At 41.3% G+C, this 14,284-nt stretch overlaps 1 protein-coding gene across 2 annotated transcripts in view; it reads left to right on the top strand.

The window, feature by feature from the left end:
• The first annotated feature begins 9,857 nt into the window (after positions 1-9,857).
• KPNA4 (karyopherin subunit alpha 4) overlaps positions 9,858-14,284 on the top strand; it is a 56,770-nt gene continuing 52,343 nt past the window's right edge. The window contains exons 1-2 of one of the 2 annotated variants that reach the window (XM_032407317.1): positions 10,126-10,200; positions 10,749-10,870. In XM_032407317.1, coding sequence (XP_032263208.1) covers positions 10,859-10,870 — 12 coding nt within the window. In that variant the 5' untranslated portion in view covers positions 10,126-10,200; positions 10,749-10,858. Of the gene's footprint in view, positions 10,201-10,748; positions 10,871-14,284 lie in introns of both variants that reach the window. The other variant, XM_032407316.1, reaches the window with a different exon arrangement.

Below are 14,284 nucleotides of genomic sequence, written 5' to 3' on the forward strand. Positions count from 1 at the left end.
AATTTTAATTACTTTTAATGAGGTTCTATGATAATGACTATCAGGACAGATAAATGATGGGTAATTTTTCCCTCTTTTCATGTGGCAAGTAGAAGTAAAAGAAAAAAAAATAAGAAAGAATATAAAGGAATTTCCTATATCTAGAAATTAAATAGTTCTTCTAGGCCACCCATGCATGGATGTTTTTCTACCACTCTAAATGGTTCTGTGATATCCTTGAATTAACCAAATAATATTACTAGTTATTAGTTGACTTGATCTGTCTACAAGTTAAATGCTTCCTCTGATGCTTCTATTTATAAGTAGAACTAAAAACCTGGGAGGTCTAATTTGGGATCAGCATGGTAGCTTATGTTCTGCCATGCAGAACATCAAGGTTTGATTAGGCAGATCTTAGGGTTGAAGCCAAAAGGCAAGAGAACAAGACATTTTAATATCTAATGGGCTCTAAGTAAGATGGTTTAATACCTACCAGGCTCTGATTTTCATTAGTTATAAAGACAAAAACTTTTAACAGGGACTAATGATGTTGGCATAAGTACTAAGTGAAAGGACAAAGGTTTCCAGGATTCAACCAAATGGGGAAGGGGTGAGAAAAAACATTAAAAGATTTGTTGTTAAATATTTTTCTGCAGTCCATCATAAGGTAATCAGTGGTCAAAGTCTAAATAACACCCCAGGAGCTATAGACCTTTGACTTCACAGGCATCTGGAGAATCTGCTGAAGCTGTCTGAGTTCTCCAAGAGACTTCAGGGTTTTGTATAAGATAGTGACAGAACTATAAATAGAAAGCTGATAAATTCTATTAGGTATTGTGAATTTCAAGACTAATTTCTGTACTTAAAAGTCTTCTATCTTGTATTATTTTTTAGTTCATCTTCCTGAATTATATGTGTATACATGGTACCGTATGCCATATATAATCTATGCTCAGTAATAGATAAAAACAACTAATAAATACATCGGAGTCCTCCTCATATGTGATAATCCAAGGTAGTTGTCTGTTTTAGGGCATCAGTTCTGTCTTTATTCAAGTTATTAAAATCATTCATATTCAAGAGGATTTTCATCAGTCTGACTAGCACTACTATTCTCAAAATTCAAAACAGGACCCATAACATAGGTGCAAGATATTACAGTTGGTAGAAATCTATCGTTTTCACAAATACAAAAAAAAATAGCTCTATTTAATGCACTTGCCCTTCGTATTCTCCAAGACACTTAACTGGTTCAACCTTAAATATCACAATGACTTTTTAAGTAATATTATATATACACGTGTTTGACATGAAGAACTTTGTAATGATATCCTCTGAAGACTGAATGGGCTATGATTCAAGAAATATTGAACTCCCCATTAATGACTGTGTTGCACTTGATGAAACCTTTGAAGTGAGAATTCAAGCACAAACAAGTTGGTTGGCCTAGATAACATGTATGCTGTCTTCTAATTCTGAGACATCATGAGCATGAAATAATTCTTACTGTTCTTGAACAAAACAGAGGATGGTAGCAGAGAATGGAGAGAAGGCAAATGAGAGAAACACCATAAAGATATTCTGTTTATTCAATACAAGTTGCCACTGTTTGAACAGAGAACCCAGGAGAAAAAAAAATAAAAAAATAAAAAACACCGAATATTTTCAGTTTAAGAAACTCCATGTAGATTAGCACCATTAGGTTTTTCTTTTTTCGTTGTTTTGAAGGAATCCACCCTGAACAGGGTGACTAACCATGGAAAACTGGGCATTTGTTTGTTTGTTGGTATCAGAGATGGTTGCTGGAGAGCAGTGCAGATGTGGCAGGGACTCGACTCCTGACTGTAACTGTGAGGGCACGGCCCTAAGGCGGAAGCTAGTAGAGGGAAACCAGAATGCCTGGCAAATGGGCTGCAACTGAGCAGAGGAAGAACAGTTAAGAGACAAGTTTTGCCTCTTTGGGAAATGACTCAAGAACGGAGACACAGGAGGAAGGCAGTGGCAAAGGATATGAGATTTAAGCTAACAACAAGGAACTTGGACTAGACTTCCCAGGCTCAATGGAGCCAGTCTTTTAGAAGAATGTCATCAAGAAAATGGCATTTGAGAAAACTCAAGAGAAAAGCTTGAGAGCAGAAAGGAACTCAGGAAAATACTGCATAAATCTATTTAAAAAATGAAATGGAATTGGCTATTACCAGCATGTAAATTCTGTCCTTGAAACATTATTTGGTACATTTTTTTAGTAAGAGCCATACAATCATTATTTTACATGTGTAATATTTTGACATATTGTATGAAACATCACATCTATTCCTGTGAAGCCTATTTATCCTTATTTTAATTCAGTCATTACCTTAGGCTGAAACCACCTTGTATGTGAGATGGAAGGCCAGATCTAGTACTTTTCAAAGTATGTTCCGGGAAGCAGTGCCATCAGCATTGCCTGTGCCCTTGTTAAAAACTCAATTCTTCACATGCTCCCCTAGACCTACTGAATTAGAAACTCTGGGGATGGAGTCCACCAATTTGGGGGTTCAGTCTTCCAGCTGGTTCTAAAGCACTCTAAAGGTTGACAACCACTGCCTTAGGCATTTCAGAACTAGACCTCTTTAGAGCCTGTTTAGGAAGAAAAAAAATATTCTTCTGTTTTCTGTCTATTCACAGTACTATTCTCATTTCTGATTACCAATGTGTGGTAGTTTTTTCCTACCCCAAACAATTCTGTGACACCAGCTGGGTGTCCTACAATCTAACTCAGTTTTGACACTACCTGAAGATAGTGTCCGATCCCACAGATTAAGGGCTCAGCCCCCCAAGACTGAGCACTGTGCACCCCCCCAACTTCAGACACCAATCATAAGTTCAAGCTGTCACCTGTACATCTGACCGACCAGCTATAAATCAGAGATTTATATACACGCCCCCTGGGGGGGGGGTTGATTAATTTGCTAGAGCAGCTCACATAACTGAGTTAAACAGTTTATGTACGGGACTACCAGTTTATTATAAAAGGATATAACTTAGGAACAGTCAGATGGAAGAGATGCATAGGGCAAGTATGGGGCAAGGGGCACAGAGCTTCCAGATCTCTCTGGAGCACCTCCACATGTCCACCAACCTGAAAGCTCTCCCCATCCATTCTTTTCGGGTTTTTATGGAGGCTTCATTAAGTATGCATGATTGATTGAATCATTGGCCATTGATTCAACCTCCAGTCCCTCTCCCCTCCCCAGAGGTCAGAGGGTGGGGGTAGGACCGAAATTTCCAACCCTCTAATCACACAGTTGGTTCCCCTGGCAACCAGCCCCCAGTATCCTTAGGGACTTTCCAAAAGTCACTGCATTAACATAAACTCAGATGTGGTTGAAAGGGGCTTGTTATGAATAACAAAAGATACCCATTTCATTCTGGAGCTATTTCAGAAGCTGAGAAGGAAAGATACCCCTGTAACTCTTACCACTTAGGAAATTACAAAGGTTTTAGGAGTTATGTGCCAGGAACCATGGAGGAAGACCAAATATATATTTCTTAATATAAACCACAATATCATGGAGGCCCAGGAGAGATCTGTGTTATAGGCCAGGGAGGCAGCATGGTGGTTTTGTCTGTTCAGGCTGCTGTAACAAAATACCATAGATGGGTGCTTATAAACAACAGAAATTTTTCTTTTTTTTTTTTTAAAGGTTTTATTTATTTGACAGAGAGACACACAGCGAGAGAGAGAACACAAGCAGGGGGAGTGGGAGAGGGAGAAGCAGGCTTCCCGTGGAGCAGGGAACCTGATGCGGGGCTCGATCCCAGGACCCTGGGATTGTGACCTGAGCCGAAGGCAGATGCTTAACCGACTGAACCACCCAGGCGCCCCAATTTCTTTCTTTCTTTTTTAAAGATGTTATTTTCAAGTAATCTCTACACTCCATGTGGGGCTGGAACTTGCAACCCCAAGATCAGGAGTCACGTGCTCTTCCAGCTGAGCCAGCCAAGCACCCCCAGAAATTTATTTCTCCCAGTTCTACAGGCTGGGAAGTCCCAAGATCAAGGCAGTAGCCAATTTGGTGAGAACACATTTCCTCATAGGCCCCTATCTTCTCACTAACCTCAGTTGGCAGAAGGAATCTCTCGGGGGCCTCTTTTCTAAGGGTACGAATCCTATTAATTAGGGTTTTACCCTCATGACCTGATTACTTCCCAAAGGCCCCACCTCCAAACACCATCATGTTGGGGATGAGGTTTCAACACGTGGATTTTAGGAGGACACAGACATGCAGTCCATAGTAATGGTCAACTAGAAACAGTGGGAGTTTTGCAGCTAGTCAGACCTGAAATCAAACTGGGGCTCCAGCACGTCTTAGTTGTGTAGGGTCTTGAGCAAGTTGCTCAGCCTCTCTGAACTTCAGGTTCCTTATTTAAAAAGTGGAAATAATAACGCTTACCTTGAAAAGAACTATGAAGTTTATGTGCCTCCATGGTAATCAGGAGTGCTGGTTCTGGTGTCAGGCCCAGTTCAAATGCCAGCTTTTCTACTTACTCAGTGACCTTGGACAAGTTACTAATCCTCTCTGTTCTCCAATTTTCTCATCTGTAAAGTGAGTAATAACATACTTGCCTTACAGTGTTGTTGTGAGGGTTTAATGACTTAATGTTATCAATTGCTTAGAAGACTGCCTGCCACAGAATTGCTCAACAATAATCAGTTTGTAATAGTAGAAATACAGGGGAGCCTGAGTGGCTCAGTTGGTGCATCAGGCTCCTGCTCAGTGGGGAGTCTGCTTCTCCCTCTGCCCCTCCTCCCCCACCCCCCCATGCTCTCTTTCTCAAATAAATAAAAATCTTAAAAAAAAATAGTAGGAATACAAATAAAAACAATAATAATAATAAAATATCTCATGTACATAAAACACCTAGGATATGATAGGTACTCCATATTATTACTGTCATTAAAAAATTTTTTCTCATAAAGCATAGGGTTATAAGAGGTTCCAGTATATAGGCACCCCCTGATACTTTCTTATATTCTTTACATTCTAATGTCTTCCCTCCCCTCTGAATAAGCTCTATGTATTATATTAATATCAATTTCCTGGTTTGGATAGTGTACTATAGTTATACAAGATGCTACCATTGGAGGGGCCTGAGTGAGGGGTACGTAGGGCCTCTTTGTACATTTTTAACTCCTATGAATCTGTAATTATTTAGAAATAAAAAGTAAAGAAAAAAAGGGGGGTAGGGAGCTTACCTGAAGTGAGAAGTATTGGGGCAAGAGGTTGGGCCTATACCTCATCCACCCCCAGTTCCTATTTACCAGTCCTGCAATCCTAAGCTTCCTCTTTACTAGTGTAGGCTACTGGAAACCACAAGAGCCTGACAGGTAAGAGGCTAGGCCGGGCACCCATAACACCAGGTAAGGTATGAACTTGCAGAATGTCTGATGCAGGGAATTCTAATGTAAGGAACATCGTAATCCTTTTAACTTCAATACCTAACACAGTTCCTGGTGCATAGAGGTAAAGATAAGAGATGTGCTCTTCCTGATCAAAATTGCAAATCCAAATATTTTCCTCATAGAAATACTGCCACATAATGTGATTAGGCTCTGTGATTTTCACGTAAGTCCTTTATAGATTAACTAAGCCTTTGTAGGCTAACCTGAACACCTACCCATTAATCATGACCATGTTCCTATGGACATATTTCAAAGAACTAATCTCCAAGCAAACTTCTGAAATACTACCGATTTGTAAGTCATTATACTTAGTTGATGCTATTAACACAAAATTTTTTAATTGAGGAGTGATAGTGATCATTGTGGGCTCACTGGTTTCAAGTTTCCAAATAGTGTTCTGCTTAACACTAATGTCTTAAAGTTCCCACTACCACCCACCTATAAGTTCCTAAAATTGTTAGACCAAGAAAACCTTTTTTTTTTAAACAAACATTTACTAACGCTGGGGGTTCTGAGGAACTCTGTTTGAAACTGCTCTAAGTCACATGATCAATCTTCTTGGCCATTTGGCTTTTAAATGGCTCCTTCTGTAGTTTTATTTTTAAAAATTAAAAACATTACTTTATGCCCAAATAAAAAGCAAGTAAAAAAAGCTTTAAAAAATCTAGGCATGTCTGCCAGGTAACAATACAAATAGAGATGAACCAGTCATCAATGATTTGTACCCATGAAATATAAGTTTTCTCCCATTAATTAGTCAAAACTGAGCTTTAAAAAAAAACTAAGTTAAAGAAAAACTGTGTGGCTCATCTCTCTCAATCAAATTAAAACCCACAGCTAGCTTTTTTTTTTTTAAAGATTTATTTATTTATTTGAGAGAGCGAGAATGAGAGAAAGAGAGAGTACACGAGATGGGGGAGGGTCAGAGGGAGAAGCAGGCTCCCCGCTGAGCAGGGAGCCCGATGCGGGACTTGATCCTGGGACTCCAGGATCATGACCCAAGCCGAAGGCAGTCGCTTAACCAACTGAGCCACCCAGGCGCCCCCACAGCTAGCTTTTTAATTCATCATCTTTTACCATTCAGTAACTTCAGTCAAAGTAAAGAAGTAGTTTTTTCCAGAGTTCTCAAGTTAAGTCAGAAAAGTCCTGGCAATAAAGAGGAATAAATGAAGCCCCCCTATTCTGACCAGCTATGTTTTCCTAAGAAAATAAAGGTGTATTACCAAAGGTCCAATGTTTTTCTCTCAAAAAATGAACCAGTCCAACTATAAAAAACACAAATTACTTTTTTTTTTAAGATTTTGTCAGAGAGAGAGAGAGATAGAGAGAGAGAGACAGCATAAGCAGGGGAAGTGGCAGGAAGAGGGAGAAGTGCGCTCTCTGCTGAGCAAGGAGCCTAATGTGGGACTCGATCCCAGGACCCTGGAATCATGACCTGCGCCGAAGGCAGACACTTAACCAACTGAGCCACCCAGGCGTCCCACAAATTACATTTTAGTTAAAATTTAGCAACATATAAAATTGCTTCCTGTTTCAGCATATCCCAGTTTTGCTCAAGAAATCATACATAATTCCCCAAACAGAAACAGAAAGTATAAGATCCATATTATAGATTAAAGAAACACTCCACAGTCTTCAATTTATGTATGTATCTTGAGAATACTCCAAACTGCTTGAATGAATTATCAATTATAATTCTTTTTGAAATTACATTTGATCAACTAAAACCTGTGTAAAGCTTCACAAATCCTTTCACAAACCTCTGCTGCAGAGCAAAGAAAGTTTCTTTATTCCGAAGTGACCAAGAGAATTTCATGACACATTCATTGAAAGCGAGTATCTCCATATTTTAGAGTTTTCTTATACTAAAGTAGTAATAAGTCAGGATATGAAGTTCCCTAACCTTGAATATCCTATTTGAAAACAGGTGTCAGATGTAGGTTTTATAGTTTGATTATAACTATATTTCATATACACAAAAAACATTTGTTAAAAAGTCTGTTGAAATGGTATTGATGGCTGCCATTTACTTCCTTAGTTCAGCAAGTTCATTTCTGAAATCTCCTAACTACAGTTGGAGCTACCATATCTTGCCAGTTAGGTGGCCAATCTGCATAGAGAGCTATTACCAACTCCTGGAAGAACTTCTTTACCCTTCTGATATATGTTTTATCTGGGAAGAACCGGAAGTACAGGACAGGAGTAATAATTTCAAATGAAAAATTTAGGCCAGCAAACAGACTACCTAAGCATTATAATTAAGGATAATTGTTCCACTTTGCAAAGTGTGTCACAACTATTTTTAAACATATTGGGGGAAGCCTATGTCTGATCTACTCCCTGAACTTTGTCCCTGGAATAAGCATGATACAAAATTAAGAATTCTTAGAAGGGACCCAGTGTAAATTAAAAGCAGTAACAACTTAATCCACATTCTTAATCAAAAAGTGTTGGCTTGTTTTTTAACTTATGGAACATATATTCAAAGAAGCTGAGATTCAGGTTCTATGTTTGACAAATAGTCACTAAGTGTATACCATATGCAAAGTACTACTAGGTGCTGAATACATTAGAGAACAAAACAAGCATGTTCCTTGACTTCAGAGAACTTACTGTCTAGAGAGGGAGAAAGACCTTAGAAAGACATTAAATAATAATAATAAAAGAAACTAAATCATTTTGTGGTTATTTCCTGTTTGTACTGCATCTCTCTCAGTGGGTAACTGTGATCACACCCTTCTCTTAGGGGTATTCTGCAGAGAAACTCAAGTTTTTGTTTAACTACCAAAGACAACCAGTTGTAGCTGGGAGAAATAATCACAGGATGATAGACAATTTTATAAACTTCACCATGAAAGCTATCACGGAATTTATACCAAGAAGTACAAAATATTCGTCTATACATGCATGTTGACAGGATAATTTCTAATCATAGGGTGGGAATTCACCAGTAATTTTTCTAGAATCCTGTTCATAACAAAAATCCATGATGATGGCACACACATACACACACACACACACACACACACTCCATCTTTTCAACTGAATTTTCTTATCCTAAACTTATTTTGAAAACATCAGTGCTCCAGTGTGCAGTGTTACTTCAATTATTCTTTGGAGAATAGGATCTAGAATGAACTTCATTTATATTTTAAGATTGGCAATGAATTTACATTCAAGTTAACCATCAGTGTGAATTATTTCCAGGTACAGCTTGTTTCCCTAGGCGGCTGAAAGTATACAAAGTACTGAGAATTTTGAAGGTATATATATCAGCAAGGAAGTGGGAGGGAAGGGGGCGGGCGAGGAGTAAAAGTTCCCGAAAGAAATCCCCATGCCTCGCCAAATTTTAAACACACCCAATGCTCCTATACCGCCCCCTTTCCTTCCGATCTGAGTTTTTTGCTGCCTACTTCGTTTCCCTGCATATTTGAGGAGCTATTAATTGATAAATATATTTTTAAACCATTTCCTTCCCCCTTTTTCTGAAATATTTGAACACGTTCCTTCGTAGCTTGTTATTTCTGCGTCTAGTAATAATATTCCTGATAGAAATGTATATCCTTAGGAATTCATTTTCTTTCTCAACAGTTACAATACTACATTATTATGTCAGGTGCCACAGTCCCCGCCTTCCAGAAGTTAGTACTTTATGGCCAAGTAACTTCTTTAACTTTCTAAAACGAAATACCTAAAAGGCGGTATCATCACCGGATCATCAGCGCTTCCCAAGTTCCTACCTGTTGCGGGGACGTGGATTGAAGGGATGAATCAGATTTGCCTAATGCGTCCTTTCCCTTTTCCACCCACTGTCCCTCTCGCTTTCTGCTGCGACTCCCGAACGCACGTCACCCCTGCGGGTCCAAACCCCACGGCCCGGCCCTCAAACGGCGGGAACCCCCAGCCTGGGAATGGACCTTGGAGGGTGAGGGGGCGGGCGTGCCCGGACCCGGACTGAGCCAAGGTGCAGCTCCTACTTCCTGTAAAGCCAACGGAGCGCGCAAGCAATGCCCTAGAAGAGAAGGCGCGCTGGAGAAAAAAAAATACTTTAACTCCGCTTCCATCCTGGAACACAGAGGTCTGGGGCGGCGCGGCAACAAGAGCAAACCAACTCGTTCCCGGGCCTCTCCTTCCCCTTCCCCGCCTCCCCTCAAGTTGTCCAATTCTCTTTCGCTTCCTCCCGGTCGCTCGGCAGGCACGTGGTCGCTCCCCGCCCTGCCCCCGCCGCGCCCCTCCCAGCCTTCCAGTCCTCCGGCCCTTCCTCCCAACGCTGCTCTCTTCCCCTTTCCGTTTTCTCTTCCGCCCCCGCTCTCCATCGTCCTTTTTGATTGGTCGAGCGCACCGGAGCCTGGTTGGCCAATCGGAGAACTGGGCTGGCGGTGATGGGCGTGGTCGCGGCTCCGGGGCCCTCAGATCGAGGCTGCCTCCCCCTTCTCAGCCGGCAGCACATTCCGCCGCCGTTGCCGCCGCCCGGCCCCGCAGTTGTCTTCGCCCGAGCTGCGGTCGCGCTGGGGTTAGGGCGGGGGGGGCGGGCGGGGAGAGGAGGAGTAGGCCGCGGCGGAGGCAGGTGAGAGGAGGAAGGAAGCGGCGGCGCGGCGGGCATTGCAGCTCAGGCGGCGGCCCGGTTCCTGGGAGTGTCGGTGCGGCGTGGTGGTTGGGGCGGATCCCGCGGGGCCCGGGCGGGGGAAGGAGTCACCGGCCCGGCCATGGCGGACAACGAGAAACTGGACAACCAACGGCTCAAGAATTTCAAGAACAAAGGCCGCGACTTGGAGGTAAACTCGGGGGCGCCGGAGGGGTGGGGGCTGTGGGCCTCGGGCCGATCTCCGCCGGGACTCCCGAGTGTGGGGAGTAGGGGCGGGTGCCGCCGCCGGGCCGCGGGGGAATGGCGCTGGGGGCCGGCCCGTCCGTGACGCCTCTGCGAACGCGCCGGGAAGTTTGTGTCGGGCCTGGTCCACCTCCGCCCGGGAGCGAGGTACTGGGGTACGGCCGACGCGGCCTAGGCCTGCCCCGGGGAGCCGGCCCGGCGCGGGGGCGAGGGGCTGGGCCGCGCGGCGGGGAGGCCGGGCGCGGCGAGTGCGGAGGAGGCGTGCGTGTGCCGCGCTGCCCCGGCCGGGCTTCGGCGGCGATTCCGGCTTTCCACCGGGCCGCGACGTCTGGCGCCTCGAGGAGGGCGGTGGGAGGTGCGGGGACGAGTGTGTGGCGACCGAGTGGGGCTCGGAACTTCCCCTGCGGGGTCCGAGTCGTCTCCACTTAAAGGCATTTTTTCTGGTCTTCCCGACTCCCGCTTTACCCCTGCCTCCCCCCGATATCCAAACTACAGGAGTCAACTTCTCCGTTGAAAAAAACACCCCCGGCGTGAGAGGCCATCCTGGTGATGCTAACAGTGCCTTCCAGCGGCCTGTGTTTTACTCTGGATATAGCTGATTCAAGATGTGGCTCACGGTGTGCCCTCTTCCAGGCAAAGAATACCCCTTATTTCAGCTTGCACACAAATCTCTTTATCCCCTCCTGAGAGACCACCAGCTGCATTCTTATATATAAAGTCCACAGGGTTATACAAAGCTGTCATCCTCTAGTCTACAGTATCCTTTCCCTCCACCTGCTGGTGGTGGTAGTGGGGGATGGGGTGGGCTATGGAATGGCACCATCACGTTTTATTATTTTAAAAGGGTGAAAAAAAAAACCTTCAGTATCTTCGATACAGCTTTTCCCGAGGTTGTTAGGCTACATGAGGTGTGTGGGTAAAACACATACACACAAATCACAGAATTTTGATAGAAGACTTCTTCCTTTTAGTTTTAAGAGTCTAGGTAAATCGGGTTTGTTTGTTTGTTTTTTAAGTACTTGGATCCTGTATCTGAATCAGGAGTTTAGCTTTTAAAAGAGTAGTGGTCAAGTAGTATTTTTTATATTGTCCCTCTATCCTTTTTTATCCTAAAATCTTGAAATTCCCATCACCTGTTTCTGAACTTTGAGCATTTGCTTGACTGAGATAGTAACTATTTTTTGGGCTTTTCACAAAGCCATTCAATCTCTAAGGTAATTTGTGTTGTTTTTAGTGGGCTTCATAGTTTGAGGATCTATTAAATATCTGGGGCTGTGGTTCTTAATTCTGTGATTGTTTTAAGGTTAATGTGAAACATTACCCTGTGATCCTTTTTTTAATGAAAAAATTTTAACATTTTTACTGAGGTGATTCACATGCCATATTTCAAATCAAACAATGTTAGATCACTTTAAATGTACAATTTATGATTTTTTCATTAAATTTACCTAGTTGTGTAATGATGTGATGAAGAAAATTTTTTACTAATATCAATATTTAGAATGAAAAGAATTACAAAATTTAAAAACATAAATACCACAAATTACAAAATCCCCCAAAATAGCAGTTAGATGCTTGGAAAGTTCAAATCCTTTCCCCCCACCTACATTTCTGGCTGTATTTTTTTTTTTAAGACAGCTTCATTGAACTGTAATTCATATACCATACAATTCACTTATTTAAAGTGGCTTTTGGTGTTTTCACATAATTGTGCAACCATTAGCACAATCAATCTCGGAAAATTTTTTATCACTCCAAAAAGAAATCCTAACTCATGAGCAATCTCTGTTCCCCATTACTCTCTGTCTAGATTTGCCTACTCTGGATATTTCCTATAAATGGAGTTATACAATGTGTGATCTTTTTTGACTGACTGCTTTTAGGTAGCATAATGCTTTCAAGGTTCACACACGTAACAAAAATATAACAGTGCCTCATTCCTTTTTGTGGCTGAAAAATATGCTGAATAATATTCCAGCCTATGGATATACCACATTTTGTTTATCCATTTATCAGTTGATGGACATTTGCATTGTTTCCGCTCTTTAGCTATTATGCGTAATGCTTCTATGAACATTTATGTACACATTTTTGTGTGGACCTGTTTTCATTTCTCTTTGGTTATATACTGTGGAGTGGAATTCGTGGGTCATATGGTAACTTTATGTGTAACATTTTCTGGGACTGCCAAACTGTTCTAAAGGGGTCCCCCCCCCTTTTTTTTTTTTTTGGTAAATTGGTGTTTCCTCTTAGTGTGAATTTCTTATTAGTTTACTCAAGATTGTGATGACCCCATTAGAACAATATAATAAATGATTTTAAAAAATAACTATAAATACACATTAACCAGATTTTTTTTGAGACATTTATAGTGCCTATGGGCATCCTTTATGACTTTGGTAACCCTGGTGTACAAAAGGAATAGGGATATTTTCATTTAAGGAAATAACATGACTCTAATGGAAATTGTACTTTCTCCTCACTTATTCAAAGTCACATATACCTGTAATGAGATAGCAACTTCTTTCATCATCCTTGGAGAACACTAGAATGGCCTATTTTGTGTATTTATTAATTTCATATATGGCTGTGCCCCTCAGAATACTTAATATGCCCATAACCGTCCCCTCCAAATATGGTTACTATGTTTTGCTACAACAGAATCTAAGAAAATACTGCTTTTGGTTTAGGTCTTAATGATGACATCTGTTTCATTGGGAGGTTTTTGTAAAGAAGTATGGACCTGGGGCGCCTGGGTGGCTCAGTCGGTTTAGCGTCTGCCTTCAGCTCAGGTCATGATCCCAGGGTCCTGGGATGGAGCCCCGTGTCAGGCTCTCTGCTCAGTGGGGAGCCGCCTTCTCCCTCTCCTCCCCACAAGTTCTCTCTGTTGCTGTCTCTCTCTCTCAAATAAATAAATAAAATCTTTAAAAAAAAGGATGGACCATTGCTGTCCAGTGAATTTTATTTAATCCAGTACATCCAAAATACCAATATAACATCAGCAATGTAAAAAAAATTGGGTTATTTTATATTCTTTTCATATTAAGTCTTCAAAATCCAGTTTGTATTTTATGTTTAAAGCATATCTCAGTTTGGACTAGCTACGTTTCAGCTGCTTAATAGCCACATGAAGCTATTGGCTCTCTTATTGGACAGCACAGATAGAGAACAACATATAGAATGAGGTAATTGTACCATTTTTCAGTTTGATCTAACATTGTTTGATTTGAAATAGAGTACAAAGTCCTAGAGTTTAGTGTAATCTGGTGATCTCTAACTTTGTGACCTTGAGAGAGTCCCTCAGTCTTAACAATTCTTTAATCTGTTAAAGTAGAGGTACTTGACATCTGCTTCATGAGTGTTGTGAAAATTAATGGGTTAATGTTAGGAAGATGCCTAGCAGTTCTCTGAGCATTTTATCACTTTTAGCTTTTCTACTTGGGGGTTAGGGTCATTTAATAGGATTCATTGTAATTGATTCTTTTACTCCCTTGTTTGCAATTGGCTCTTTGTTTTTTCTCTGTGTCCATACAGAGCTTAAGTTACATTTAACTTATAATTGAAGGGGAAAGTTTTTAACGTAGAGCTCTGTAATTGCTCATTGAAGAGCAGTTTGACCACAGGGAACTGTTGACCCTTCTAAAGTCATAATTTCTAAGTGTTAGAAGTTGAAACTGATTCAGAGCTTTCAAAATGATAATCATTCTTACCTATCAGTCTGCCATTCTGGCTCTTCCAAAATGTGGTCATGCTAAGTTCTTGAAACACAAAAGCATTAAAGAAGGCATATGTCAGTATCCATTTAAAATAATTTATGGGAATTCTCAGATGATATTCAAGGCTTCGCTGCTTTCTTGCAGTGTGGTAGAGGATCATCATTATTACTTTGAGAAAAGTAACCATAGAAAGGGTACACTGAACGCAACACGGGAAATGGGTAGTGACCAAACTTCAAATAAAATATTTGTCAGAATAGAGCAAATAAAGCTCATCTAGTTTATGTTTTAAAAGTAAAGGGGGGATTCTTTTGT

Source organism: Phoca vitulina, unplaced genomic scaffold (assembly GCF_004348235.1).
Source record: "Phoca vitulina isolate PV1807 unplaced genomic scaffold, GSC_HSeal_1.0 scaffold8, whole genome shotgun sequence".
Taxonomy (NCBI): domain Eukaryota; kingdom Metazoa; phylum Chordata; class Mammalia; order Carnivora; family Phocidae; genus Phoca; species Phoca vitulina.